This window comes from Heterodontus francisci, chromosome 9, assembly GCF_036365525.1.
Source record: "Heterodontus francisci isolate sHetFra1 chromosome 9, sHetFra1.hap1, whole genome shotgun sequence".
Taxonomy (NCBI): domain Eukaryota; kingdom Metazoa; phylum Chordata; class Chondrichthyes; order Heterodontiformes; family Heterodontidae; genus Heterodontus; species Heterodontus francisci.
In genome coordinates this window covers 39,655,894-39,683,853 of record NC_090379.1, presented here as the reverse complement: position 1 = coordinate 39,683,853, position 27,960 = coordinate 39,655,894, and the positions used below count along the sequence as shown (strand labels likewise).

Genomic DNA, 27,960 nt, shown 5'->3' with positions numbered 1-27,960 from the left:
GATATGGTTTCCCAGGCACAAGTCACCTCCGGGTATCTTACCTAATTAGCCATTACTCACTTGTGACTTGAGCAAGGAATGATGGCAGGCAGACATGGAGATCATAGCTGAGCCTGATCCTGTCTGTAAGCTACATGTAGCATGTAACCATATAATATATACACACACAGACATCTGAGAGAGTTAGCAATCCCAGAGCAGGTAACTATTCCCCTCAATAATCCTGCAGCACCGAGGTCACATCTTAAATCATTAAGGTGCATTTATGCCACAACTATATAGTCAGTACAAAGTGGTTTTCACTTAGCACCAATGCTACATTTATAATGTAAATGCAGCCTGAATCAAGGGGCATAATCTAGCCTGGCATTGGAAAGAAGCATTCCCTGGAGAAGGCTTAAGTGGAAAGGAAATGGCTGATTTTATTTTTTAATAGAATTCATAAATTTAAGCAGTAGAAATTTTAAAAATTCAGAACATATTGTCATGCAGGCTCCCACGTGCCAAGAATGAGGCACATTAATTTTGCCACGTGTATTGAAATTTCAAATTGTTGCTGGGAAGAGGAGAAGGCTTGTGACAAGGGGTTGCCAGGCCCCTGGCTGGAAAGACACTTTTGCATATTAACTGCTTGGAACAAAGGAGCTATTCCCTGCTCCAATACAATCCACAAACAGACGTGGTCAAACCAGTTAGTCACATGACTAACCTGCTTGGCAGTCTGTTGTTTTTTTTTTAAAAATTGTACAGTTTTGAACTGAGAACCTGCAGAAAGCAGAATGCTCCTGGCCTGAAGCAGACCTCCTCTCCTGTTTGTCTGCTCCCATCTCTTTCTCACGGAACTCCAAAACCCACTGAAGACACATAAACCCCAAGAGAGAAAAGTCTCCTGCAGTGAACAAGGTTTAAGAATACTGGGCCCCAACAAAAAGCAAAATCTACCTACAATCAAGGACTCTGCAGTGAGTTTGAAGAGCCGTAACAACAAATCTTCAGATATTGCCTCAAACCTTTTCACATTATTTTTCTTCTCTTTCCTGTCTTTATCTGCATGTGTGTACCGCATATGCGTGGGCGCATCGTATATCCATAGGCGTTAACCGAATTAGTGTTTAAGTTTTAACAAATTTCAACTTTTCTTCTTTAAACCTAAGAAAGCCTGTTTGTGCTGGTTTCTTTGGCTTATAATTGGAAAGCAGTGAACAAGGATTCACCAAGGTGGAGCTGAAAAACACGATGTGTTTAAAATTAAACTCTGTTACAGTAAAACCAGGTGAAGGCGGAAAGGGAACCCTAGACACCTCTCACCTGGTCATAATATTCATGGTCAAAAATTAAAATCAGGTATCTTACCACTAATAGGTGATTGAAGAACTTTGCGAAAAATATTCCGTTTGTCATATATAAAAGACTTTTTTCCATGCATTTCACTTGTACTACAATTCATAATGCTCGAAGTGTTAGGGGAGGCTGCTGATTCAGACAAGATTTTTTTTTTAACCACCTCCAAGACTTCTGTAACATTGTTCAGTGCAGGATTCTGGGAAATCACCAAATCATTTTTGAACTGTGGGTTAACAGAAGTCATACCACAGAGTTTGAGAGAGGAACTTCTTTCTTCTGTTGCAAAGGATGGAATTGTTGGAGAAAATGAAGATGAGGCCCAAAGATCAGACTGACAAACTGGAGAAAACAAAGCAACGTCTTGTTTTGTTAAACATTGATTTTCATTTTGATGCAAAGCTTCTATTTTGCTTGGTTTTAAGGGCATGCGCTTCCAAGACTCTGGAGTTGAGCAATTTCTCATTACTTCTGTCCCTGCTTCAAATAATTTAGAAGTAACCATGTTGATGCAGTTTTCCTGAATCTCAGTGGTGCATTCAGCCAGTTTTGTCTTTATTTCTGTGTTTTCAGAAGATAATTTGTCTGCAAGATGTTCTGAGAATTCAGTGGTTTTGTTGCAAGTAGTATTGCTTCCGAACACATCACTATTTTCATCTATGTCTTCAAATGAAAAGCCTAGATCGAAGTTAACAGAAAATAGTTCATTTGAACAACTGTACATGCTGCTGTCATCAACTACAGGTCTATGCTGGTCAATGCATGAATTTTCACAAAGCATTTGTTTGTGAAATGATTTATGCAAAAGTGACCTGCAAGTTATATCATCTTCAGTTTCTCCATTTTCCAAACTTTTATTAGCAACAACTTGACCATTCTTTAGTGGTTCATGCAATGCAGTAGACTGCCTCATCAGTTCAGAAATGTCCTGTGAGATTGCACAACTTTGGTAGTCAGGAACATGGAGAGTTGAATGGCCATCAGGTGATGGTTCATCTTCAAACAAAGGCAAGCTCTTCTCATATATATATGGTACATCATTTATAGAATTCTCAAGGGTTTTACTGTTTCTGCTTTTGTTTTTATCAGTTGAGTTATGATACTGGTCCAAAGGATCAAGTAATCTTTCTTGGTTTACACCTGATTGAGCATTATAATCTTGTTCCAAGTTTTCTTCAACATTACTATCAAATAAATCATCCCAGGAAGGACTGGATCCTGCATTAACATGATTGCTCAAATCTTTAGAGAAGGTTGCAGGTTCTCTGCCAGTCACCAAATCTGTTGATTTTAAATTGATTGGAGGTGAACCACCAAGGAATTGGTTATCTCCTTGGTCAGGTTTTAAAACATTTACTAGTGAGATTTTTGAAGTATTTTCTTGCCTAGTTTCTTCATAATTTACTTCTTTGCAAAAGGAAATGTCTAATGAAGGGGGAGACTTAGTAAGAAACGATGTAACCCTTTCCAAAACCATTTCAACACTGGTGGGAACTTGCCTTACTGAATCATAATTGGGATGTTCAATCTCTGTTGAGTAAGAATGCCTGGTACTTCCTGGATCTGTATTTAAGGATGTGTGTTGTGGGCTGTGGGCCTGAGTTACGAGAGAGTCTGGTTGATAAAACAGTTTAGACAGATTGATCCCATTAAGTGCTATTTCATTAACTAGGCTATTGTAGTCTGAATTGGCACGGTTTGATTCATGGCATTTGGAAAACAGATTGTGCGTTCCAGCTATTACTTCCCTCATCACATAATCATTTACTGAGTCATGATGGTGGCACTCTCCATGTTCTTTCTTCCTTGTGCCAACAATTTTGCATTCGGTGTTTGTTGATTTGCTTACAGCAGTATCTACATTTAAATTGATTTTCATGTGACTGTCCAAGATTTTCCTCATGTCAGATTCACTGAAACAGGTTGCTTCTTCTATATTATTTATGTCCACTTCAATTTCCTCCTCTGGCTGATAGATCTGTTCACCTGGTTTTGATGCATCACTCTTGGTGGTAATTGCAACTTCTTCACCTCGACAATTCCTAGAAACACAATTTGGAGACTTTGCTTCTTTGGTGCTTGCAGTTTCAGAACAAGGGGGCAAACACTGAACCTTTGTCCTTTTCATTTTACTCATGTTAAAAAGAGAGTATTCCTCATCTTCATTTGTTAATGCGCACAAATTATTCTGCTTCACGCTATTACTTATACGTTTCTTTCTGTCACATCTAAGCTTCATTAATTGATCCATTTTATTTTTATCCTGATTATTTTCCATAGAAATAGATGCAACTTGGGGTTGTAGTGCAGGAGTCGCTTCAAAAATATCATCCATATTTAAATAAGACATCACATCTAATGAATAGCTGCAGTCATTCTGTAACAGAAATACAAATTATTAAAGGCAAGATTAGACATTTAAAATTAACCTTATTTTAAAATAGCATAAAAAGATGGGTATCAAATTTGTAAGTTATACATTAAAACTCTCACCAGTATGCAAGATGGTCTGATATGGAGGCCTTCGGGGGGAAAGAAAGGATCAAATACAGACCTCTGCACAGTGTTTTACCCTTATTCTTTAAATTTATGTGTTTTGTCAAGAAATTCTTGGTCTCTAACAGACATAACCTCAAATTATGGCATAACTTCGTCATGCTTAGGGTCAGCAGCTTATGGAACAGACTGTCATCACGGAGAGATTTTACTCGAGCTCTCAATCAATTCCTGATTCAGACAGGAGTGCAGCAATTAGGTTTTGGAACGAAAAAGATAAAAGTAATGGTCAGAGTGAGTCAAGAAACAGGACCTGAACAATTAACCAAACTGAATGAACTACAGAATCATTCTTACATTATGTTTTATCTAGATGAGGATAATAGATGAATGGGATTGATTGGATGGAGCTATTGAAATGAACTGATATATAGTTTTTGCTTCCGTCAATGCAAATACAGAGCAGTCACTTTGCAATATATATTATTACACCTGAAGTTGCTTCATGTTGGGCATCTCCCTAGTACGAGCGGAGATATGAGAATTATTTTAATCTGAACCATTGACCATGTAAATCTGTACTACATGTTGCCATTGATCCTAATTTGAGCGCCAAACCCCATATCCCATCCATCACAATGACCACCTATTGATGGTGCCGAGCTTCTTGAGTGTTGTTGGACCTGCACACATCCAGGCAAGTGGAGAGCATTCCATCACACTCCTGACTTGTGCCTTGTAGATGGCAGACCGGCCCTGGTTGAGACAGGAGGGAAGTTACTTGCTGCAGGATTCCTAGCCTCTGACCTGCTCTTGTAGCCACGGTATTTATATGGCTACTCCAGTTCAGTTTCTGGTCAATGGTAACCCCCAGGATGTTGATAGTGGGGGATTTAGCAGTCGTAATGGCATTGAATGTCAAGGGGAGATGGTTAGATTCTCTCTGGTTGGAGATGGTCATTGTTTGTCATTTGCGTGGCGCGAATGTTACTTGCCACTTATCAGCCCAAGCCTGGATATTGTCCAAGTCTTTCTACACGGACTGCTTCAGGATCTGAGGAGCTGCAAATGGTGCTGAACATTGTGCAATCATCAGCAAACATCCCCACTTCTGACCTTATGATTGAAGGAAGGTCATTGATGAAGCAGCTGAAGATGGTTGGGCCTAGGACACTACCCTGAGGAACTCCTTCAGTGATGTCCTGGAGCTCAGATGTTTGACCTCCAACAGCCACAACCATCTTCCTTTGTGCTCGGTATGACTCCAACCAGTGGAGGGTTTTCCCCAATTCTCATTGACTTCAGTTTTGCTAGGGCTCCTTGATGCCATACTCAGATAAATGTTGCCTTGATGTCAAGGGCAGTCAATCTCAGCTCACCTCGAGGCCAGCTCTTTTGTCCATGTTTGAACCAAGACTGTAATGAGGTCAGGAGCTGTGTGGCCCTGGCGAAACTCAAACTGAGCGTCATTGAGCAGGTTATTGCTAAGCAAATGCCGCTTGTTAGCACTGTTGACAACACCTTCCATCATTTTACTGATGATCGAGAGTAGGCTGATGGGGTGGTAATTGGCTGAGTTGGACTTGTCCTGCTTTTTATGGACAGGACATACCTGGGCAATTTTCCACAATGCCAGTGTTGTAGCTACACTGGAACAGCTTGGCTAGGGGTGCGGCAAGTTCTGGAGTACAGGACTTCAATATGTCAGGCAAGCCCCCTACCTGCCAAGGCTGAGGCACACGTTAATTCGCCACATGAACATTAAAACTTAAAAGTGCAGGCCCCTGACTGGAAAGACATTGGCATGGTAACGGACAGTGTTGGAACAAGGGATAAAGGGCCATGCCCTGATTCATTCAACCAACAATGTTCTTTTGATTACCAGACGTTGCAGGTGGGAGGAGCTAGCCTTCCAGATTGACTGCTGAGATAGCAGAATCCACAAACAGAAGAAGTGGTCAGACCAGTTTTAGTCACGTGACCAGCTGGCTGTTGAGATTTGAACTTCCAACAAGGGATTTGAACTCAAATCTCCTGGCTCCTGTTTTGAGAAGACCCCTGTTCTACCTGCTCATCTCTCAGGGAACTGAATCTTGTGAAAACACATGAACCTCAAAAGAGAGAAAAGTCTCCTACGTGGACAAGGTTTAAGAATACTGGGCCTCAACAAAAAGTAAGACTACCTACAATCAAGTGAGCTCGAAGCACAGTAAACAAGAAACTCTTCTGATATTGCCTCAAACCCCTCTCTACTATATTTTCCTCTCCTCTTTGCTGTCCCTATTTGCATCTGTATATCGCATGTGCTTGCTAGCATGGGCGCATCGTATATCCGTAGGCGTCAACCGTATGAGAGTTTAAGTTTTAATAAATTTCATTTTTCTCCTTTAAACCTGAGAAAACCTGGTGTGTTGGTATCTTTGCCTTATAATTGGAAAGCTGTGAACAAGGATTCACCAAAAGGTGGAGCTCAAAACACAGTTAAAAATTAAACCCTGTTACAATAAGGCCAGACGAAAATAGTTACAGACCCCTAGACACCTTTCGCACCTGGTTGTAACAAATTCTATTGCCGGAATGTTGTCAGGGCTCATCGCCTTTGCAGTATCCAGTGCCTTCAGCCGTTTGATATCACGTGGAGTGAATCAAATTGGCTGAGGACTGACATCTGCGATGCTGGGGACTTCAGGAGGAGGCCAAGATGGACCATCCACTCGGCACTTCTAGCTGAAGATTGTTGCAAATGCTTCAGCCTTATCTTTTACATTGATGTGCTGGGCTCCCCCATCATTGAGGATGGGGATATTTGTGGAGCCACATCCTCCAGTTAGCTGTTCAATTGTCCACCACCTTAGATCTGATCCATTGGATATGGGATTGCTTAGCTCTATCACATGCTGCTTACGCTGTTTGGCGTGCAAGTAGTCCTGGGTTGTGGCTTCACCAGGTTGATACCTAATTTTGAGGTATGCCTGGTGCTGATCCTGGCATGTCCTTCTGCACTCTTGCTTGAACCAGGGTTGGTCCCCCAACTTGATGGTAATGGTAGAGTGAGGGATATGCCAGGCCATGAGGTTACAGATTGTGGTTGAGTACAATTCTGCTGCTGCTGATGGCTCACAGTGCCTCATGGATGCTCAGTTTTGCATTGCTAGATCTGTCCGAAATCTATCCCATTTAGTGGTAGTGCCGCACAACACAATGCTGGATATCCTCAATGTGAAGACGGGACTTAGCCTCCACATGAACTGTGCAGTGGTCACTCCTACCGATACTGTCATGGACAGATGCATCTACGGCAGGCAGATTGGTGAGGTCAAGGTCAAGTACATTTTTCCCCTCTTGTTGGTTCCCTCACCACCTACTGCAGACCCAGACTAGCAGCTATGTCCTTTAGGACTCAGCCAGCTCAGTCAGTAGTGGTACTACTGATCCACTCTTGGTGATGGACATTAAAGTCTACCACCCAGAGTACATTCTGCGCTCTTGCCACCCTCAGTGCTTCCTCCATGTGCTGTTTAACATGGAGGAGTACTGATTCATCAGCAGGAGGGAGGGCAGTAGGTGGTAACCAGCAGGAGGTTTCCTTGTCTATGCTTGACCTGATGCTTTCAGACTTCATGGGGTCTGGAGTCGATGTTGAGGACTCCAGGGGCAACTCCCTCCTGACTGTATACCACTGTGCCACCACCTCTGCTGGGTCCGTCCTGCCGGTGGGACAGCACATACCTGGGGATGGTGATAGCGGTGTCTGGGACATTGTCTGTAAGGTATGATTCTGTGACTATGGCTTTGTCAGGCTGTTTCTTGACTCGTTTATGGGGCAGCTATCGCAACTTTGGCACAAGCCCCCAGATGTTAGTAAGGAGGACTTTGCAGGGTCGACAGGGCTGGGTTAGCCGTTGTCATTTTCGGTGCCTAGATCGATGCCGGGTGGTCCGTCCGGTTTCATTCCTTATTGATTTCATTGCGGTTAGATACAACTGAGTGGCTTGCTAGGCCATTTCAGAGGACAGTTAAGAGTCAACCACATTGCTGTGGGTCTAGAGTCACATGTAGGCCAGACCAGGTAAGGACAGCAGATTTCCTTCCGTAAAAGGACATTAGTGAACCAGATGGGTTTTTACGATGAACAACAATGCTTTTAATTGCAGATTTATTAATTGAATTTGGGGCGGCACAGTGGCGCAGTGGTTAGCACCGCAGCCTCACAGTTCCAGGGACCTGGGTTCGATTCTGGGTACTGCCTGTGCGGAGTTTGCAAGTTCTCCCTGTGTCTGCGTGGGTTTCCTCCGGGTGCTCCGGTTTCCTCCCACACGCCAAAGACTTGCAGGTTGATAGGTTAATTGGCCATTACAAATTGCCCCTAGTATAGGTAGGTGGTAGGGAAATATATAGGGACAGGTGGGGATGTGGTAGGAATATTGGATTAGTGTAGGATTAGTATAAATGGGTGGTTGATGGTCGGCACAGACTCGGTGGGCCGAAGGGCCTGTTTCAGTGCTGTATCTCTAAACTAAACTAAACAATTCAAATTTCACCTTCTGCCATGGTGGGATTCAAACCCATGTCCCCAGAGCAATATGCTGGGACTCTGTGACTAGTCCAGTACCAATACCACTGTGTCACCGCTATCCTGTCAAACCCTTTCAGAATCTTGTTTCAAAAAGATCACCTCTCATTCTTCTAAACCCCAATGAGTATAAGCCCAACCTGCTTAATTTTTCATCATAACACAACCCCTTCATCCCAGAATCAGCCCAGTAAACCTTCTCTGAACTGCTTCCAATGCAAGTATATCCCTCCTTAAAAGGGGTGAGAATGGCCAAAAATAAAAAATCTTTTTTTTTTTTTTGACAAGGAATCATGTAATTATAGCACTGTTAATGATCTGTAATAAATGCAAAGGCTTCCAAGCCACTTCAAATGTATAAAACATTAGTTTTCCCTTTGTTTACCTTTGAGTACCACCAAGACGGCAACCAATGTACTTGTATAAAATCACCAAAGTGACTTCAACATTCCAACATTTCAGTATTTAATAGTTAGTTAAAATTTATTTCATCCTTCACAATTACAACACCAAAAGCCCTTCGGAAAGCCACGAAGCTGCCCTGCAGGTCGGAAGCAGCAGCTCCTACTCAGAGCACAGAGTTCCAATTTTTTTTAAGCTGGTCTTTTGGGTCTTAAGATCAGAAACAGCAGGTCCCTCTGCTCCTGCACCCCCTTTAGAACTGTACCCTTTATTTTATATTGTCTCTCCATGTTCTTCCTACCAAAATGAATCACTTCACATTTCTCTGCATTGAACTTCATCTGTCATCTGCCTGCCCATTCCACCAACTTGTCTATGTCCTTTTGGAGTTTCAAAAGGCATTTGATACAGGGCTACACAACAGACTTGTGAGCAAACCTACAGCTTATGGAATAAAAGGGACGGTAGCAACATGGATATGGAATTAGCTGAGTGACAGGAAACAAAGAGTAGTGGTTAATGGATGTTTTTTGGGCTGGAGGAAGGTTTGTAGTGGTGTTCCCCAGGGGTCAGAGTTGGTTCCCTTGCTTTTCTGGATATACATTAATGACCTAGACCTTGGTGTACAGAGCATAATTTCAAAGTTTGCAGATGATACAAAACTTGGAAGCATTGTGAACTGTGAGGAAGATAGTGCAGAACTCCAAAAAGGACATCGACAAGTTGGAGGCACGTTCAATTGAAGCATTCAAAAGGGAATTAGACTGCTTTATGAAAAGTAAGTATGTGCAGGGTTATGAGGAGAAGGCGGGGGAATGAAACGGAGTGAATTGCTCTTTTGGAGAACCGGTGTGAACATGCTGGACTGAACAGCCTCCTTCTGCACAGTAACAATTCAGTGATTCTGGGTGTCCAATCCTTTTGCACGAGGGGCCATATTACAATTTCTGCCCTACATAGGGGGCTGGTGAGCAAATTTCAGAAAAATAAAGGTGTTAGAAATTCATTTTACCATCCAAACAAATGTGCATTTTTGTGAACACGCTTTAAATGAGAAGACTAAGTTATTAACTTACGTTCTCATCACTATGTTGCACACAGATTTAGTAAGATACCTGGCATTGTTTTTGCTTCCACAAGTAGCCAATGTCTGCATGCACATTTGATGCAATGATGCAGAGTATTCCAGATTTGATGTCCATCTGTCAGGACTGATCTTGATCGCTCATAAGGTCAGAAGCGGGGATGTTCGCTGATGATTGCACAATTTTCAGCACCATTCACGGCTCTTCAGATACTGAAGCAGCCTATGTCCAGATGCAGCAAGACCTGGACAACATCCAGGCTTGGACTGATAAGTGGCAAGTTATATTCATGCCACACAATTGCCAGGCAATAACCTTCTCAAACGAGAGAGAATCTAACCATCTCCCCTTTGTGTGCAAAGGCATTACCATCGCTGAATCCCCCACTATCAACATCCTGGGGGCTACCATTGACCAGAAACTGAACTGGACCAGCCACATGAATACTGTGGCTACAAGAGGCTGGGAACTCTGAGTTACTCACCTTCTGTCTCCCCAATCCCTGTCCACCATCTACAAGGCACTAGTCAGGAGTGTGATGGAATACTCTCCAATTGCCACGATGGGTGCAGCTCCAACAACACTCAAGAAGCTCGACACCATCCAGGACAAAGCAGCCAGTTTGATTGGCACCTGATCCACTACCTTCAATATTCATTCCCTCCACGCACAGTGGCAGCAGTGTGTACCATCTACAAGATGCACTGCAGCAGCTCACCAAGGTTCCTTAGACAGCACCTTCCAAATCCACGACCTCTACCACCTAGAAGGACAAGGGCAGCAGATGCATGGGATCACCACCACCTGCAAGTTCCCCTCCAAGCCACACACTATCTTGACTTGGAACTATATCACTATTCCTTCACTGTTGCTGGGTCAAAATCCTGGAACTCCCCTCCTAACAGCACTGTGGGTGTACCTTCAGCCCAAGAGCAGCAGTGGTTCAAGAAGGCAGCTCACCACCCCTTCTCAAGGGCAATTAGGGCTGAGCAATAAAGGCTGGCCTTGCCAGCAACACCCACATCCCATGAACGAAGGAATAATAAGAAAATCTATCTGACTGGGAAAACTAAACAAAGCAAGAGAAGCATATCAAGAAAGTAATGAGGTGCAAAAAACAACAAAAAAAGCTTTGCAAAGAAGGGTTAAGTTAGGAGAGCAGGTTGCATGAACTTGGCTTCTATTTCCTTGACTTTAGAAAAGAAAAAAAATTGCATTTATATAGAGCTTTTCACGACCTCAGGACAACCCAAAACGATTTATAGACAAAGAAATTTTTTTTTTTGAAGTGTAGTTGCTGTTGTAATGCAGGAAAGATTGAGCAGTGGCCTAATCAAGCTGTTTAAAATGACAAATGGATTGATAGAGAAACTAATCTGGTGTGGCAATCCAGATCAAGGGGGCATAGCTTTATATTTAGAAATCTGGCACTTCGTCCTCCAAAAGGCTGTGGATGCTGAGTCAATTGAAGCCAAGATCAAAAGATTTTGTTTAGGCAAGAGTATCAATGGCTATGGATCAAAAATGGGCAAATGAAGTTAAGATACAGATCAGCCATTATCTGACTGAATGGCGGAACAGGCTCAAGGGGCTGAACATCCACTCCTGCTCCTATGACTACGAGTTTGGAAATTGACTTGTGATTATAAATCTATTCTTCATCTCTCCTCAGAAGTAATTTACCACAATACTTTAATCAACGCAATCAGAATGTCAACAACTTGCAACAACTAAAAAAAGCAAATCTCAGTTATGTTTTAATTTTGAACTAAAATCCCAAAACTAATGATTTATGTTTCCAAAAGGTAAAGAATATTTACTTTCTCCCTATAAATTAGCATCACTGAGGGCTTTTTTGGGGAAAGGGTGACAACAGGTACTGAGTACTGTGATAATAAGATCCACCTGGTTACAAGCCCAGTTTTAGCCCGTGATTTTGGGGCCAACTGCTGATCACCATGATTTAAATGTGCCTGGAGGTGCTATACTGACACTTGCACATTTAGCACTCAAGTGCTGATTAGGAGAAATTTTCATGGAGCATTATATGTAGCCTCCATGCACACACATCCAGTGAAGGTGTGGAATATACTGGCTGACTACAATGGCTCGTATTTAGCCCCCAGGTTATGAGTCCAGTGCCACAAGAAATTTAACAATTTGACATGAATGGTCAAGGTACGACCCCATCTCACAAACAGACCTCAATAACAGCATCTGCATCATCTACATCACAACCTCAACTCTACTGAATCCTTTGCAGGCCACACTTACATTTCTCTTCCAGGACAAGGACCAGGGGAGGGGGAAGCACAACTGCATGAGATCACTCCCGTTTTGGAGGCAGTGCTGGAGGTGATCAGGCAGGGAGTGGCACATTTGTGGCCAGAGGAACATCAGAGGGCAGCTTGACAAGGAGGGGAGAGGCCACTCCAACTTCTTTACATACAAACATACGAATTAGGAGGAGGCGGCCACTCGGCTCCTCGAGCCTGCTCCACCATTCAATAAGTTCATGGCAGAACTGATTATTCCACATTCCCGCCTATCCCAGATAACCTTTCACCCCCTAGTTTATCAACAATCTTCCTACCTCAAAAATATTCAAAGAGTCTGCTTCCACCGCCTTTTGAGGAAGAGAATTCCAAAGACTCATGACCCTCAGAGAAAAAATTTCTCCTCATCTCTGTCTTAAATGGGCGACCCCCTTATTTTATAACAAGGGGAAACTAGATTCTCCCACAAAGGGGAAACATCCTTTCCACATCCACCCTGTCAAGACCCCTCAGGATCTTGTGTTTCAATCATGTTGCCTCTTACTCTTCTAAATTGCAGCGGATACAAACCTAGCCTGTCCAATCTTTCCTCGAAAGACAGCCTGCCCATTCCAGGTATTGGTCTAGTAAACCTTCTCTGTACTGCCTCCAATGCATTTACATCCTTCCTTAAATAAGGAGACCAATACTGTACACAGTATTCCAGATGTGGTCTCACCAATGCCCTGTATAGCTGAAGCATAACCTCCCTACTTTTGTATTCAATTCCCCTCGCGATAAACGTTAACATTCTATTAGCTTTCCTAATTACATGCTTTACCTGCATACCAACCTTTTGCGATTCATGCACTAAGACACCCAGATCCCTCTGCATCACAGAGCTCTGCAATCTCTCACCATTTATATAATATGCTTCTTTTTTATTCTTCCTGCCAAGGTGGATAATTTCACACTTTCCCACATTATAGTGCATTTACCAGTCTTTGCCCACTCACAATCTATCTATATCCCTTTGTAGCCCTCTTATGTCCTCTTCACAAGTTACTTTCCTACCTATGTCTCATCAGCAAATTTAGCAACCATACCTTCGGTCCCTTCATCTAAGTCATTTATATAAATTGTAAAATGTTGAGGCCCCAGCACAGCCCCTGTGGCACACCACTCGTTACATTTTGCCAACCAGAAAATGATCCATTTATGCCTACACTCGGTTTCCAATCTTATATCCATGCCAATATGTTACCCCCTATGCCATGAGCTTTTATTTTCTACAATAACCTTTGATGTGGCACATTATCAAATGTCTTCTGGAAATTTATGTACAATACATCTGGGCGGCACAGTGGTTAGCACCGCAGCCTCACAGTTCCAGGGACCCGGGTTCAATTCTGGGTACTGCCTGTGCGGAGCTTGCAAGTTCTCCCTGTGACCACGTGGGTTTTCGCCGGGTGCTCCGGTTTCCTCCCACAGCCAAAGACTTGCAGGTTGATAGGTAAATTGGCCATTGTAAATTGCCCCTAGTGTAGGTAGGTGGTAGGGAATATGGGATTACTGCAGGGTTAGTATAAATGGGTGGTTGTTGGTCGACACAGACTCGGTGGGCCGAAGGGCCTGTTTCAGTGCTGTATCTCTAAATAAAATTTTTTAAAAATAAACATCCACCAGTTCCCCTTTATCCACAGCATATGTAACGTCCTCAAAGAATTCCAATAAATTAGTTAAACATGATTTCCATTTCACAAAACCATCTTGACTCTGCATGATTACCTTGAATTTTTCTAAATGCCCTGCTAGAACGTTTTTAATAGCTTCTAACATTTTCCCTTCGACAGATGTTAAGCTACATTAACACTCTTTATTTATAACTATTCCTGCACCCTATTCCCCAAACCTATCCTCACTCTCAAGCCCTATGTTGTCTCATCACTTATCTCCTTTAATGGCCACACCTTAATCCTTTTAGCTTTATCATTGCAGACTCCCAGGAGTAATATCCACCTCCCCACCATTCCCTCCCCCCACCCCAAGAACTGAAAGAGGAGGAAGAGGCACTCCCTCCACTGCAACCAATGTCGCAGGCACCAGCTCAGAGAACAGGAACCACACATAAGAGAGGTCAGGACAGAAAATGGATCCTCAATCCATGCACTGGGCACCAGTAGGCAGCAGACATGTAACAAGTGCCACCTTATGGGGTGAGAGGGCAAGGTTACATACTAGTTCTGCTGTAGAGGAGTCAGATGAGGACACAGTGGAGCTAAGCTTCAGAAGGCGGCTGATGACTCTGGCAAACCAAAGGCTTAGTGCAATGGACAGCTTGCCTGAAAGCTTACGGGTCGCGGCTAGAGGGGTGAAGGAGTCTGCCTCTAATTAAATGCAGCACTAGCCAGTAAAATGGCATGAAGCCTCTTTAATAAGCACTAGGAGCCACTTTAATTGATTATCAGAGCCTAAATCATCCTCAGGGCAGCCATTCCTAGCACGCACTTCAACTCCTTTACAAGATAGTATCCTGTGCTGAATGCAGGCTAACCACGTTTAGAGGCTCAAGACCCTACCTTGGCCACCTCAGATACTCTTTACCACCTATAGTACCTGGGAAAAAATCAGCCCTGTATTGTATAGATGCTAAATCAGTTGCAGATGACTAACTGCCTACAGTTGCTTGCTTTCTTCAAGTTGCATTCACTTGCAAGCTTTAGTACTGACGTGCATAACTATCCAGTTCACAATGTCACATGAATTTTGCCAACAGAAATTTGAAAATACATTAACCTCCTTTTGCAGTAACCTTGACGTAGATGGCTACAAAACTGAAAAGCACAATTTGCAGATCTAATCCCCTTACATATGTTGTTCCAGTTTCTATGGTAACCAAGAGGTACACCAAAGCCCAACTGGTATTTTTAATATCGCTAACAATGGTTTTATTTACATCCATAAAATCAGCAAGTCTACACCAGAGAAACATCCAACTCTGACTGTACTGTTTTAGTTTTCATGATGCAGATATTGTAAAATCAATGAACTAAAAAAAGACATTGGAAATCCCAAAACATACTATATTGTATGTTGATGTCTGAATCTAATTTACAAACTGATTTTCAATCTTTTCTTGAAAGCATCAGTATCATTTTGACAATTAAAAAATAATTTCCAGCTATTGCTTTTCAAAAAAAACAGAAAGATGTTGTTCAAACACTGAATTCCCACTGTGTAAATTAAGCCAGTTGTTAAACTTGCAAAAATTGCTTCAATGAAGTTCATCAGCAATGCAACTATACGTTTTATCCTCAAATTACATTTTTGTATTAAATGAAGAAAACAGAAAAGAAATTAAGTTCAAGTTTGTAGCTGCTTGTATATTTCTCCTTTTCTCTGACTTCTGTGCTCAAAGTAGGATGCTGAGCAATGGAAGATTTTCTGTTTCAGGCACCTAAATCTGCATCAACCATTGTACATCCAAATCAGCTGTTACAATGTGTCCCAGCCTCAACCCTGGAAGAACAGCTCCTCCTACCAGAGTTTTGTTGACCATAACAGTTGTAAATAGGGAATGGGTTCACAGCACAAAATGGTAGCAATGGGCCCGTGGCACAAAACTGGTGCGTGCAATGGAAAACAATGCATGCTAATACAGTCGGAAGATGTTGATGCCAGGACCTGAACAATACAACCCTAAAGTGTTCCACTTATCCATATAGCTAGATGAAAGACGAGATTCCATCCCGTCAGTCTGGGCTAGATTCAATGCCAAATCCATCTAACCGACTGCCCAATATAGTTTCTTTCTTTTCTCCCTCAATTCCCCAAATAATATTTATTGGTCCATCTGATAAGCACAATGTGTAACATTCATTCTTATTATATATTTCAAATCAAATTGGCTGATATTTGTTTGTATGTTCAAAATCTTAGATTCATGTAAAAGTTGAAACATCAAACTGCTATCAGAGCAGAGATTTTATATTTTAAAAACCTTTAGATCTATTTTTTGTTTTGACTGTGATTGATAATGCATATATTTTGTTAAAATCTGCTTTTTGTGTGTGGTTATGAGTTACAGTTTCATCCTGTTGCAGGAAGAAAAAAATCAAATCATGAAAAAAATGGGGATTTTTCCATCTCATGTGCTTCTTGCAGCTAGTCAAGAATGCATTGGTAGGCCAGCCATGATGTATGGTCTGGATGGAATCCAAAAAAGAAAAGAAAATGGGAGATAAAACAACTTATTCTAACAAAATATGTAATTTAGAATTTTACTGAAAACAAAATTTACCAGTGCATTTTACAATTGTTATTGCAGACTGTGAAGTAGTCTTTTTGTGTTCAACAGGTAACTAAAAGCTACATTCAATAGAGCATCTGCAGTATTTTGCTTTTGTATTCAATAGATTATCTCACCTACCTCTTCCTGTCTCAACAAATCGATCATGTCCATAATGCTTATGAAGTGCTGGCAGCGATCAGAATGGTCAATCAAATGGGTGGAAAATGGACGATTTTGCCAAAGGCTCCACTCTGACAGAGAAAGCTCATGAATTTCACCACTCTCATGCTCCTGTAACAGATAATATATATATATATATAATATATAGAAATAACTTAAAACAACTATGAAGTTAGATTTTTCCCCACTCGATCCTAGTCTAGTTCTCTTTCTGCACTAAAGGATAACGGAAGTTACAAAGATTTACACCATGGACAAAATGGGCAGACAAGTGGCAAATGGAATATATTACACAGAAGTGTGAGGTGATGCAATTTGGAAAAAGGGCGAGGGAGAGGCAATACAAACTTAATGGCACACTTCTAAAAAGAGAGTGCAGGGACCAAAGGACCTGGGGTTCATGTGCACAGAGCTTTGAACATGGCAGGACATACTGAGACAGTGGTTAGCAAAACATATGGGATCTTGGGCTTCTTAAACAGAGATATTGAGAACAAAAGCAGGAAAGTTATGCTGAACTTTTACAAAGCTGTGGTCAGGCCACAACTCGAGTATTGCATCCAGTTCTGGTCACCACACTTTAGGAAGGAAGTGAGGATCCTTGACTGGTCGCAGAGGAGATTTATCAAAATGGTTCCAGGGATGAGGGAATTTAGCTACAAGGTTAGGCTGGAGAAGCTAGGGTTGTTCTTGTTGGAACAAAGCAGATGGAGGGGAGATTTGATAGGGGTTTACAAAATTATGACCAGTTTAGATAAGGTAGACAAGCAAAGACTGCTCCCATTAGCTGATGGTACTAGGACTAGGGGAGAGAGATTTAAGGCTTTGAGCAAAAGATGCAGGGGGGCTGCAAGGAAGATTTTTTTTTTTTTAAACGCAGCAAGTAGTAATGACCTCGATGCCTAAGAGGATGGTGGAAGTAGAGATGATCAATGATTTCAAAAGGAAATTGGATGGGCTCTTGAAGGAAATAAACTTGCAGGACTATAGGGATAGAGAGGGGAATGGGACTGACTGGATTGCTCTGGAGAGTTGGCATAGACTCAATGAGCCAAATGGCCTCCTTCTGTGCCATAAATGACTCATGACTTTATGGCCACATCAAATTTTAGTGAATACTGCTCTACTACTACAAGCTACAGTGCCTCAGTGGCACAGTGGTTAGCACCGCAGCCTCACAGCTCCAGCGACCCGGGTTCAATTCTGGGTACTGCCTGTGTGGAGTTTGCAAGTTCTCCCTGTGTCTGCATGGGTTTCATCCGGGTGCTCTGGTTTCCTCCCACATGCCAAAGACTTGCAGGTTGATAGGTAAATTGGCCATTAGCAATTGCCCCTAGTATAGGTAGGTGGTAGGGAAATATAGGGACAGGTGGGGATGTGGTAGGAATATGGGATTAGTGTAGCATTAGTATAAATGGGTGGTTGATGGTCGGCACAGACTCGGTAGGCCGAAGGGCCTGTTTCAGTGCTGTATCTCTAAACTAAACTAAAGAAAAATGCCCCACAGCGCTGCACAGAGTCGTAATAAGGGAAAAATCAAATGCCATGCCAAAAGGTGGAGATATATGGAGAAGTGAATAAAAATTTAATCAAAAAGGAGTGCTTAAAGAGCATTTTCAAGGTGTGGAGGTATTTGGTGAGCCAAGAGAGTTTAGGAAATGAATTCAAAAGCATGTAGCCTAGGTGAATGAAGGGGCACCACCAGTTTTGTTTTGGTAGGTGGGTGATGCACAACAGGCCATAGTTAAAGAAGTGGAGAGTTCGGGAGGTTACAGAATTAGAGCAGGCTATGGAGATATGGATGGGCAAGGCCACAAATAGATTTAAGCACGAGGATGAGAATTTTAAATTTAAGTTGCTGAGGGAAGAGAGAGCCAATATAACTTTGCAATGACAGGGGTAATGGGGACTTGGTGTGGGATAGGAAACAGCAGAGTACAGTTGATAGTGAAGAGGATAGCTGTAGACTCCTGAATTATATCAATGGTTTGGTTGAGAAGGTGGAAAAGTGGCAAATGGAATTCAATCTGGAGAAGAGTAAGGTAATGCATTTGGGGAGGGCAAACAAAGCAAGGGAAGCTATTGAGAGGGGTAGAGGAAGTGAGAGACCTTGGATTACATATCCACAGGTCCCTGAAGGTGGCAGGACAGATAGATAAAGTGGTGAAGGCGGCATATGGAATGCTTTCCTTTATTAGCCAAGGTATAGAGTACAAAAGCAGGGAGGTAATGCTGAAACTGTATCAAACACTGGTTAGGCCACAGCTGGAGTATTGTGTACAGTTCTGGTCACCGCATTACAGGAAGGACATAATTGCTCTGGAGAGTACAGAGGAGATTTACAAGAAATGTTGCCAGGGCTGGAAAAATGCAGCTATGAGGAAAGATTGGATAAGCTTGGGTTGTTTTCCTTGGAACAGAGGAGGCTGAGGGGGTGACTTAACAGAGGTATACAAAATTATCAGGGGCCCAGATAGAATAGACAGGAAAGATCTGCTTCCCCTAGTAGAGAGGTTAATTACCAAGGGGCACAGATTTAAGGTGATTGGTCGAAGGATTAGAGGGGACATGAGGAAAGACGTTTTCACCCAGAGGGTGGTGGGTGTCTGGAATTCACTGCCAGCAACGGTGGTGGAGACAAAAACCCTCAACTCATTTAAAGGTACCTGGACCTGCACGTGAAGTGCTGTAACCTGCAAGGCTACAGACCAGGTGCTGGAAGGTGGCATTAGAATGGGCTGAATGGCCTTTTCTTGTGCTGTAATGTTTCTATGGTTCTATCAGAGTTCTGGATGGGCTGAATGTTAAAGGACAGCATTAGAATAGTTGAAATAAAAACAAGAAATGCTGGAACCACTGAGCAGGTCTGGCAGCATCTGTGGAAAGAGAAGCAGAGTTAACGTTTCGGGTCAGTGACCCTTCATCGGAACCACCCAGGATCACAGGTATCTCCGAGAAATACAACATTCCTCGGACTGCTACTCTCGCCGCATCCTGAGATCCACACTCAGTGCTATGCGCCGCCACATGCACACACTGGACCTCTCTCTCCAGCAGCACCGCCTTACCTTATCTCAAAGCTGTTTTACTCCGCAGTTTCATTTCATCTTACGTCTCATCCGACGCATTAACAAAAAACTTTTTTTCTTCCTTTCAGGTGTTAAGGAACGCAAGCTCCAGCAGCTGATGGGGACTAATACCCCTCCAGATCCTCCCTCCGCTTCACTTCCCTCTGACCCCACCCCTTCTGATCTGACCCCTTGCCGTGTATTCACTATACCCTCTGACCTCCCCCTCTCTGATGCTGAGCGTTCTGTACTCAGCAAAGGTCTCAGTTTTATCCCCTTACGCCCCCACCTCAATGAATTTCGCGCTCGGCATGACGTTGAGCTCTTCTTCCGTCGCCTCCGCCTCCGGGCTCACTTCTTCGACCAGGAGTCCTCCCCCCGACCAGCAGACCCATTCACCCGCCTCCAGCATTCTCCCTCTACCTGGCCTCTTACCCGCTCTTGATCTCTTCATTGAAAACTGTCGGCGAGACATCGGTCGTCTCAATTTCTCTGCCCCCTCACTCACTCTAACCTGTCCCCCTCTGAACTTGAGGCACTCCGTTCTCTCAGGTCTAACCCCGACATGGTCATCAAACCTGCAGACAACGTTGGTGCTGTTGTCGTATGGCGTACCGACCTCTACCTTGCAAAAGCTCAACGCCAACTCACGGACACTTCTTCCTGCCTCCCTCTGGACCATGACCCCACCACCGAACATCAAGCCACCGTCCAAAGGACTGTCACTGACCTCATCACCTCTGGAGATCTTCCCTCTACAGCTTCCAACCTCATAATCCCACAACCCCGGACAGCCCGCTTCTACCTCCTTCCCAAAATCCACAAACGGGACTGTCCCGGCAGACCCATTGTGTCAGCCTGCTCCTGTCCCACTGAATTTATTTCTTCCTATCTTGACTCTATCTTTTCTCCGCTGGTCCAGTCTCTTCCCACCTACATCCGTGACTCTTCTGACGCCCTACGTCATTTTGACAATTTCCAGTTTCCTGGTCCCAACCGCCTCCTCTTCACTATGGACATCCAATCGCTTTACACCTCCATCCCCCACCAGGATGGTTTGAGGGCTCTCCGCTTCTTCCTGGAACAGAGGCCCAACCAGTCCCCATCCACCACCACCCTCCTCCGCCTGACTGAACTTGTTCTCACATTGAACAACTTCTCCTTCAACTCCACACACTTCCTTCAAGTAAAAGGTGTCGCTATGGGTATCCGCATGGGTCCTAGTTATGCCTGTCTTTTTGTGGGATATGTCGAGCATTCTTTGTTCCAGTCCTACTCAGGCCCCCTCCCCCAACTCTTTTTCCGGTACATTGATGACTGTATCGGTGCAGTTTCCTGCTCCCGCCCCGAACTGGAAAACTTTATCAACTTTGCTTCTAATTTCTACCCTTCTCTCACCTTTACATGGTCCTTCTCTGACACTTCCCTTCCCTGACTTCTCTGTCTCCATCTCTGGGGATAGGTTGTCTACTAATATCCATTATAAGCCCACCGACTCCCACAGCTAGCTCGACTACACTTCTTCACACCCTACCTCCTGTAAAGGATTCCATTCCATTCTCCCAGTTTCTCCGTCTCCGACGCATCTGCTCTGATGATGCTACCTTCCATGACGGTGCTTCTGATATGACCTCCTTTTTCCTCAACCGAGGATTTCCCCCCACTGTGGTTGACAGGGCCCTCAATCGTGTCCGACCCATTCCCCGCACCTCTACCCTCACCCCTTCCCCTCCCAGACCGTGACAGGGTTCCCCTTGTCCTCACTTTTCACCCCACCAGCCTCCATATCCAAAGGATCATACTCCGCCATTTCCGCCACCTCCAGCGTGATGCCACTACCAGTCGCATCTTCCCCTCCCTTCCCCTGTCAGCATTCCAAAGGGATCGTTCCCTCCCCGACACCCTGGTCCACTCCTCCATTACCCCCACCACCTCGTCCCCGTCCCATGGCACCTTCCCCTGCAATCGCAGGAGGTGTAATACCTGCCCATTTACCTCCTCTCTCCTCACTATCCCAGGCCCCAAACACTCCTTTCAGGTGAAGCAGCGATTTACTTGTACTTCTTTCAATGTAGTATACTGTATTCGCTGCTCACAGTGTGGTCTCCTCTACATTGGGGAGACCAAGCGCAGACTGGGTGACCGCTTTGCGGAACATCTCCGCTCAGTCCGCAAGTAGGACCCTGAGCTTCCGGTTGCTTGCCATTTCAACACTCCCCCCTGCTCTCATGCTCACATCTCTGTCCTGGGATTGCTGCAGTGTTCCAGTGAACATCAACGCAAGCTCGAAGAACAGCATCTCATTTACTGATTAGGCACACTACAGCCTGCCGGACTGAACATTGAGTTCAATCATTTCAGAGCATGACAGCCCCCCATTTTACTTTCATTTTTAGTTATTTTTTCTTCCATTTTTTTTTTTTTACATTCTTTTTTACAACCCTTTTTTTTTGCATTATTTCATTTCATCTTAGTTTGTTCAGTTTGCTTACCCACTGTTTTTTTTCAGGTTTGCACTTGCTGCTGTTCAATATTCAGTGTATTTACACCTAATCTATACTAATGCTTGGTCTTTCAACACACCATTAACATATTGTTTGCCTTTGCTCTGTGACCTTTTGGTCAGCTATGTGGCCTGGTCCAATCTCGACCTCCTTTGTTATCTCTTGCCCCACCCCCACCTCACTTGCTTATAACCTGTGACTTTTCTAATATTTGTCAGTTCCGATGAAGGGTCACTGACCCGAAACGTTAACTCTGCTTCTCTTTCCACAGATGCTGCCAGACCTGCTGAGTGGTTCCAGCATTTCTTGTTTTTATTTCAGATTTCCAGCATCCGCAGTATTTTGCTTTTATATTAGAATAGTTGAGCCTGGACATGGCAAAGGCATAGAAGAGGTTTGCAGCAGAGGACTGGAGTGAAATGTTACAGAGGTTTAAGTCTTTAAGATTAGGAGGGTGTGGGATTGGAAGCTCAGATCAGGATCCAATAACAGAATGCAAATCATCTGCTTCAGCATGAAGCAAATAGTGACGAGTGAGAGGAATGGAATTGGAAGCAAAAGGTATAGAATTTCTGAAGGGAGACAAAGACAATGGCTTCAAAGATAATGCTGGGTGTCATCATGTTACATGTGAATAATGTCACCAAATTACAGCATATAAATGAGAAAGAAGTGGAAACCAAGGATAGATCGTTGGAGAACTGCTGAGTTAATCGTACAGATGTGGGAAGAGAAGCCACTGTTGGAAATCTTCTGGCTATGATCAGATAGGTAAGAGTGGAACCAAGCAGGTGGTGAAGTCACAATGAGCTGGACAATAGGAGGAGATTTGGAGGAGGATGGTGTGGTCAACAATGTGAAAGGCTGCAGAGATTGAAGATGTATAATGCACTGTGGTTAGAGACATGATTATGGGAAAGAACCACTTGCTTGAGAACTGTTGAAAAAGCATGAAGAACAGTCTTCAAACTAAGTGCAATAAACTATGCAGAAATGTTAAATTTTAGACTACTAAAGTTTGCAAACACTATTGCCATCATCCCTCAGTGATGCAAGAAAATCATTTACAGTCAGCATCTCTTCAAGGAATTCACATCCATACACCACCATTTTGTTCAGTGACTTTCCCCATTCATTTTGAGAAACACCATATTGCCAACAGGACCTTTCACATAGCCAGTACATAACAGAAAATAACGGGCAGTGTGCATGCACAACAGCAATAAGAAAACTTGTAAAATTCACCCTTCTATATAAGGCATCATTCTGAATTAGGTCATTAGTTGCCTGATTAGAGGAAGTAAAATAGACAGACTTTGAGCTTAATGATGAGAATATTTAGCACAGGTGAAAGTAGTTTCGAGTGACATTGTCAAAGAGAATGAACAAGATGGTAATTAGAGGTCCAAGAACCAAGTCTTCCTCAGCCAATGGGAGGCAAGCGTTACAATGTATTAACTTTTTTTCTGGTAGCCATGAAGAAACAGAAGTTGCAGAAATGCCCATTTCCATAAGAGTCTGTTTGCTGAAAGCTACTTTACTGAAACATGCAACACAAATGTTGACAACTACTTGCTTTTGATGGTCCCTAATAGGCATATCTCTGGATAATGATAAAAAATGACAGATGCTGGTTAAGCAGAATCCACTTGTGAAACTGACTGTTACTCCTGCAGCATCCACCTCAACATTGTATTTCCTCCCACAAATGATGAGCACAGGGAGTCTAGAGGATTGTTTTACATATTTAGTGGCAGATTTACATGGCATCAAACAGCAGGTGGAACTACATCCTATGTCCTTATTTATGTAACTTACTACCAATATGTCATCCCTCAAGAAACAGCAGAAATAACTGCAGACTACTTAATTGGATATGCAAGGTTGGGGACACGCACAGACCAAGACCAGACCTGCTCTAAATAAGCAGTCCATCTTATGTGAGAACCATCAGTCACTAGAGTGAGCGTGAGTGATGTTATCCAGAAAATATTTCTCTCAAAATCACCATCTCTGGCACTAACCAGCACCCAGTCAATCCTGACTACTCAGGATAATGAAATGTTGTTGTGGTGACCATTGTGTAAGAAAGTTCAATTGCAAATTAAAAGGTTTACATTGGGTAATACAAATATAACTGCTACCATCTGCATCCTGCACCTAGATTCCATTCTGACTGAAGAATAGTAATAAAATGAAGCCTGAGGACACAATAAAGTCACAGAAGCAACACAACTTCCCTGATCTTATAATATAATACAACACAGAAAGCAGCCTCAAAGATTAGGATGAGACAACCTGGCTACGGAGGGTAGTATTTAGGTGCAAACTTAGTAAAGAGAAAATGCTGATTCTCAACACTTTGTCATGTTCGAGAGTAGAGCTTGAACCCACAACCCTCTGACTCAGAGGCAAAAATGCTATTGAGCCAAGCTGGCTCAGAACTTGATCTGTGTTACTTGGAAGAATCCAAAGTTGGCTTAAACATGAGAGAGTCAAAGTTGAGCAAAGTCATTCAGACCATTTCAGTTCATCCAAAAGGAACCTATTATTTTCCCCCTCAATCATAACATCAATATGTCGCTTAAATAACCTTCTGTCACTTAGCAACTGACCAACTAATGCAGGCCTCCATGATAAACTGCAGAGAAAAAAAAGTCATGTCTAGTGACATTGAAAAGTTTCATTTTCACTTAGATCTCATCAAATAATAAAAGATTATGGTAATAAAGGCAAAATACTGCAGATGCTGGAAATCTGAAATAAAAACAAGAAATGCTGGAACCACTCAGCAGGTCTGGCAGCATCTGTGGAAAGAGCAGAGTTATAAAAGATTTATTATAAAAGATTATGGTATTGTTACTAGATCTGTCCAACATAAATTATGTTGAATTAATAAAAAGAATATTGGAAGAAAAGACTTGCATTTACGTAGTACTTTCCAAGACCACCAGACGTTTCAAAGCACTTCACAGCCAATGAAGCACTTTTGAAGTGTTGTCACTGTTGTAATGTAGGAAATAGGGCAGCCAATTTGCCCACAGCAAACTCCCAAAAACAGCAATGTGAAAATTACCAGATAATCTGTTTTTGTGATGTCGATTGTTGGATAAATATTGGCCAGGACACCAGAGAGAACTCCCCTGCTCTTCTTTGAAAGTGCCATGGGATTGTTTCTGCTCACTCGAGCAGGTAGATAGAACCTCAGTTTAACAACTCATCCGAAAGACAGCACCTCTTGCAGTTCAGCGCTCCCTCAGTACTGTACTGGAGTGTCAGCCATGAGTTTTAAATTGATGAACAATGCAAAGAAACTTTTGCAGGTGCATATAGACAGTAGAAGAGTTAAGTGCGCCTTTCAAAAAGAAACATTATATAGAACAGACTGAGATCATCCGACTCAAAAGAACAGCACTATGGTGCAAATTTTCTAAAGGGACAACATTGATTCATTTTCTCCCACATCATAGGCAATGGCAGTTGTTATGAAAGTGATTTTAAAATGTTTTTAACAAAAGAAAATGAAAGGAATTTATAGTTAAACTGAATAAATGTTGGATTTTTTTTTTTTAATTAAGAGGACACTAAGGGAGCTGGATTGGCAACAATGTTATTGGTTGTCACATGACTCAAGTTAAAGATAGAACAGAAACCCTGGTAACAGGGACAGAGAAGTGACAAGCGCAGTAGCAGCAGAGCATCTGGAAGAGCAGAAAACTGACAAGCTTTTCGGTTGTTGAGTCGGTATGCGTGTGTGTTTTTCCTTCTGGAAGGAGATAAAGTCAAGTCTGCTGAAGTGTCGAGGGAGGAGAAAAGACTACAACCAGTTCACTTTCCAGCAATTCCATAAAAGACCCTGTGAAGTCCACTGTGTCGATTCGTCTAGTCTCCTGTCTCTGAGGAGGGCCTGCTAGAGTTGCTTCGCAGCGCCGCCTGAAGAGAACTGTTCTAGGGGGATTTTGGTGGCCAGTCTGCGTGCGCTCGGAGGTTGGACTGTGTACCAGTTTCAATGCAGCATGTCTCATCTGCTGTTTTCTTCAGGGGTGGGCAAGTGATCTGCTGGGTGTTTTTTGTCTGCAACAGAGCTCTGATCCAAAAATCCCTTTTTATGTTTTCGATTAACCGGTAAACATATGTGTGTGTGTGCGCATGAGTGTCAGATGCTAAGATAAAAAAGGGGACTTTAAAATTTAATGTTGGGACTTTAAAAAAATTCGATCTGTGTGTTTATATTTTACTTCATTACTAGTTAAGACTTGTTCTATAATAAACTGATAATGTTTCTGCTCATTCAAGAAACCCGGTTAGTGTGTTATATTCTTGGGGGGGGGGGGGGGGGGGGGGAAAAGAGCATTGGCTGAATTTTTTTTATCAGCGTGCCGCACTCCGCGACGGTGCGCTGTGAAAGCGGCAGCCTTCTGACACGGAAGTGCCACCGCCGAGCCGTGATATTACGTGCAGGAGCTGATTTAAATAGAAGCGGCAGAGCGGCCGTCCCGGATGACGTAGAGGGGACAGTCGCCACGTCCAACAGCATCCGGCACCACCACACAGGTGCCATTTTTGAAGGGCTTCAAGCCCTTAGCAATGATTTAAATTTTTAAAAGGTACATTAGACCTCATTTTTAAAAAAATAATTAGGAGATGCAGGCCCTTCCCCAACCCCCCAATGGTCTTTTCATTGCCCTATATTAACAAAACTTATATGTTATTCCCGACCCAAACATCCCCCCCACCTTCTCACATTTGCCCTTCAACCCTGTCCCACCATCCAAAAGTGTTTTTCCCGCTCCCCCACCCTTCCCGCCCAGATAATTTTATTTCTCCTCCCTCCCCACCAGTGTTTCGCCTCAGAACTCCAACAGAGTTCCGAAGGCACACGAGTCGCGTTCGCTGGAACGTAAAATTGGCATGGGACAGCCGCCAGCAGGCAAGGCCATTTGCATCTTATTAATCTTCATTTAAATATTTAGATGCCGTACCGAGGCCTCGCCGCCACCGCTAATATCCAGCGGGGTCTTCTCGGCGTCGTGTGTCGAGGCAGGCCACTCCCGTTAGCATTTTACAGGCCTCCCCACTGCGTCCCAAGGCGTCGAGCGGCTGATAAAATTCTGCCCTATATGATTGCCTGTATTATTTTTAATTTACGTTGTGACCTGTGGAGAAGTGGAGCTGAATTAACAGTACACTCCTTCCGCCTCGGTCGTAACACAGTCCTTTTGTGTATGTGGCTGAATGAATGAAGAATTTTGATAACTTACCACAGTTTTTGGTTCATCCTTTGCAAACTCAAATGGAACTGGCACTAATCTTGGTGTCCCTAACTCATCACTTTTCAATCGGAATTTTCTATCCCAAAATTCAAATTCTTCTGGAGTCAACAAACCATCTTCCTTGGACTTGGTCTGTTTTATCACTGCAAAAACAAAAACAAAAATGTACCTTTACAGTAGCAAATGATTCCCTTCGTATTTTTTAAAAATATGTTTTAGGATAATTTCAAATATGTAGGTATTTTAATTAGTGCATTCCCCTCGGAGAAAACAAGGAACAGAAAGTACTTTAAAAAAACCTCCACTGGTCTATGCCAAGATGTGACAGAACAATGCACTTCCTTAGCAGATTCTCCCCAATAAGCTCTACCTTTAGGGAGGGTAGTAACTGGAAAAAATCAAGGAAGTCACCTTGCCCTCTTCACTCTCACCTCCTACAGTAACCCATTAAACATTCAGTATCACATTATTCATTCAGCCTTTGGAATACTG

General features: G+C 43.0%; 2 protein-coding genes across 9 annotated transcripts in view; one reads left to right on the top strand and one right to left on the bottom strand.

Moving 5' to 3' along the window:
* Positions 1-27,960, top strand: part of LOC137373693 (alpha-1-antiproteinase-like) — a 269,343-nt gene that overhangs the window by 105,944 nt on the left and 135,439 nt on the right. The window lies entirely within an intron of this gene.
* The window catches only part of fancm (FA complementation group M), a 155,026-nt gene that overhangs the window by 36,137 nt on the left and 90,929 nt on the right, over positions 1-27,960 (bottom strand). For 3 of the 8 annotated variants that reach the window (XM_068038862.1, XM_068038863.1, XM_068038865.1), the window contains exons 12-14: positions 27,457-27,611; positions 16,582-16,734; positions 1,354-3,718 (exon numbers count right to left, since the gene is read on the bottom strand). In XM_068038862.1, the coding sequence (XP_067894963.1) occupies positions 1,354-3,718; positions 16,582-16,734; positions 27,457-27,611 (2,673 nt within the window). Of the gene's footprint in view, positions 1-1,353; positions 3,719-16,577; positions 16,735-27,456; positions 27,612-27,960 lie in introns of those variants that run through there. The other 5 variants (XM_068038869.1, XM_068038868.1, XM_068038867.1 and 2 more) reach the window with 3 other exon arrangements.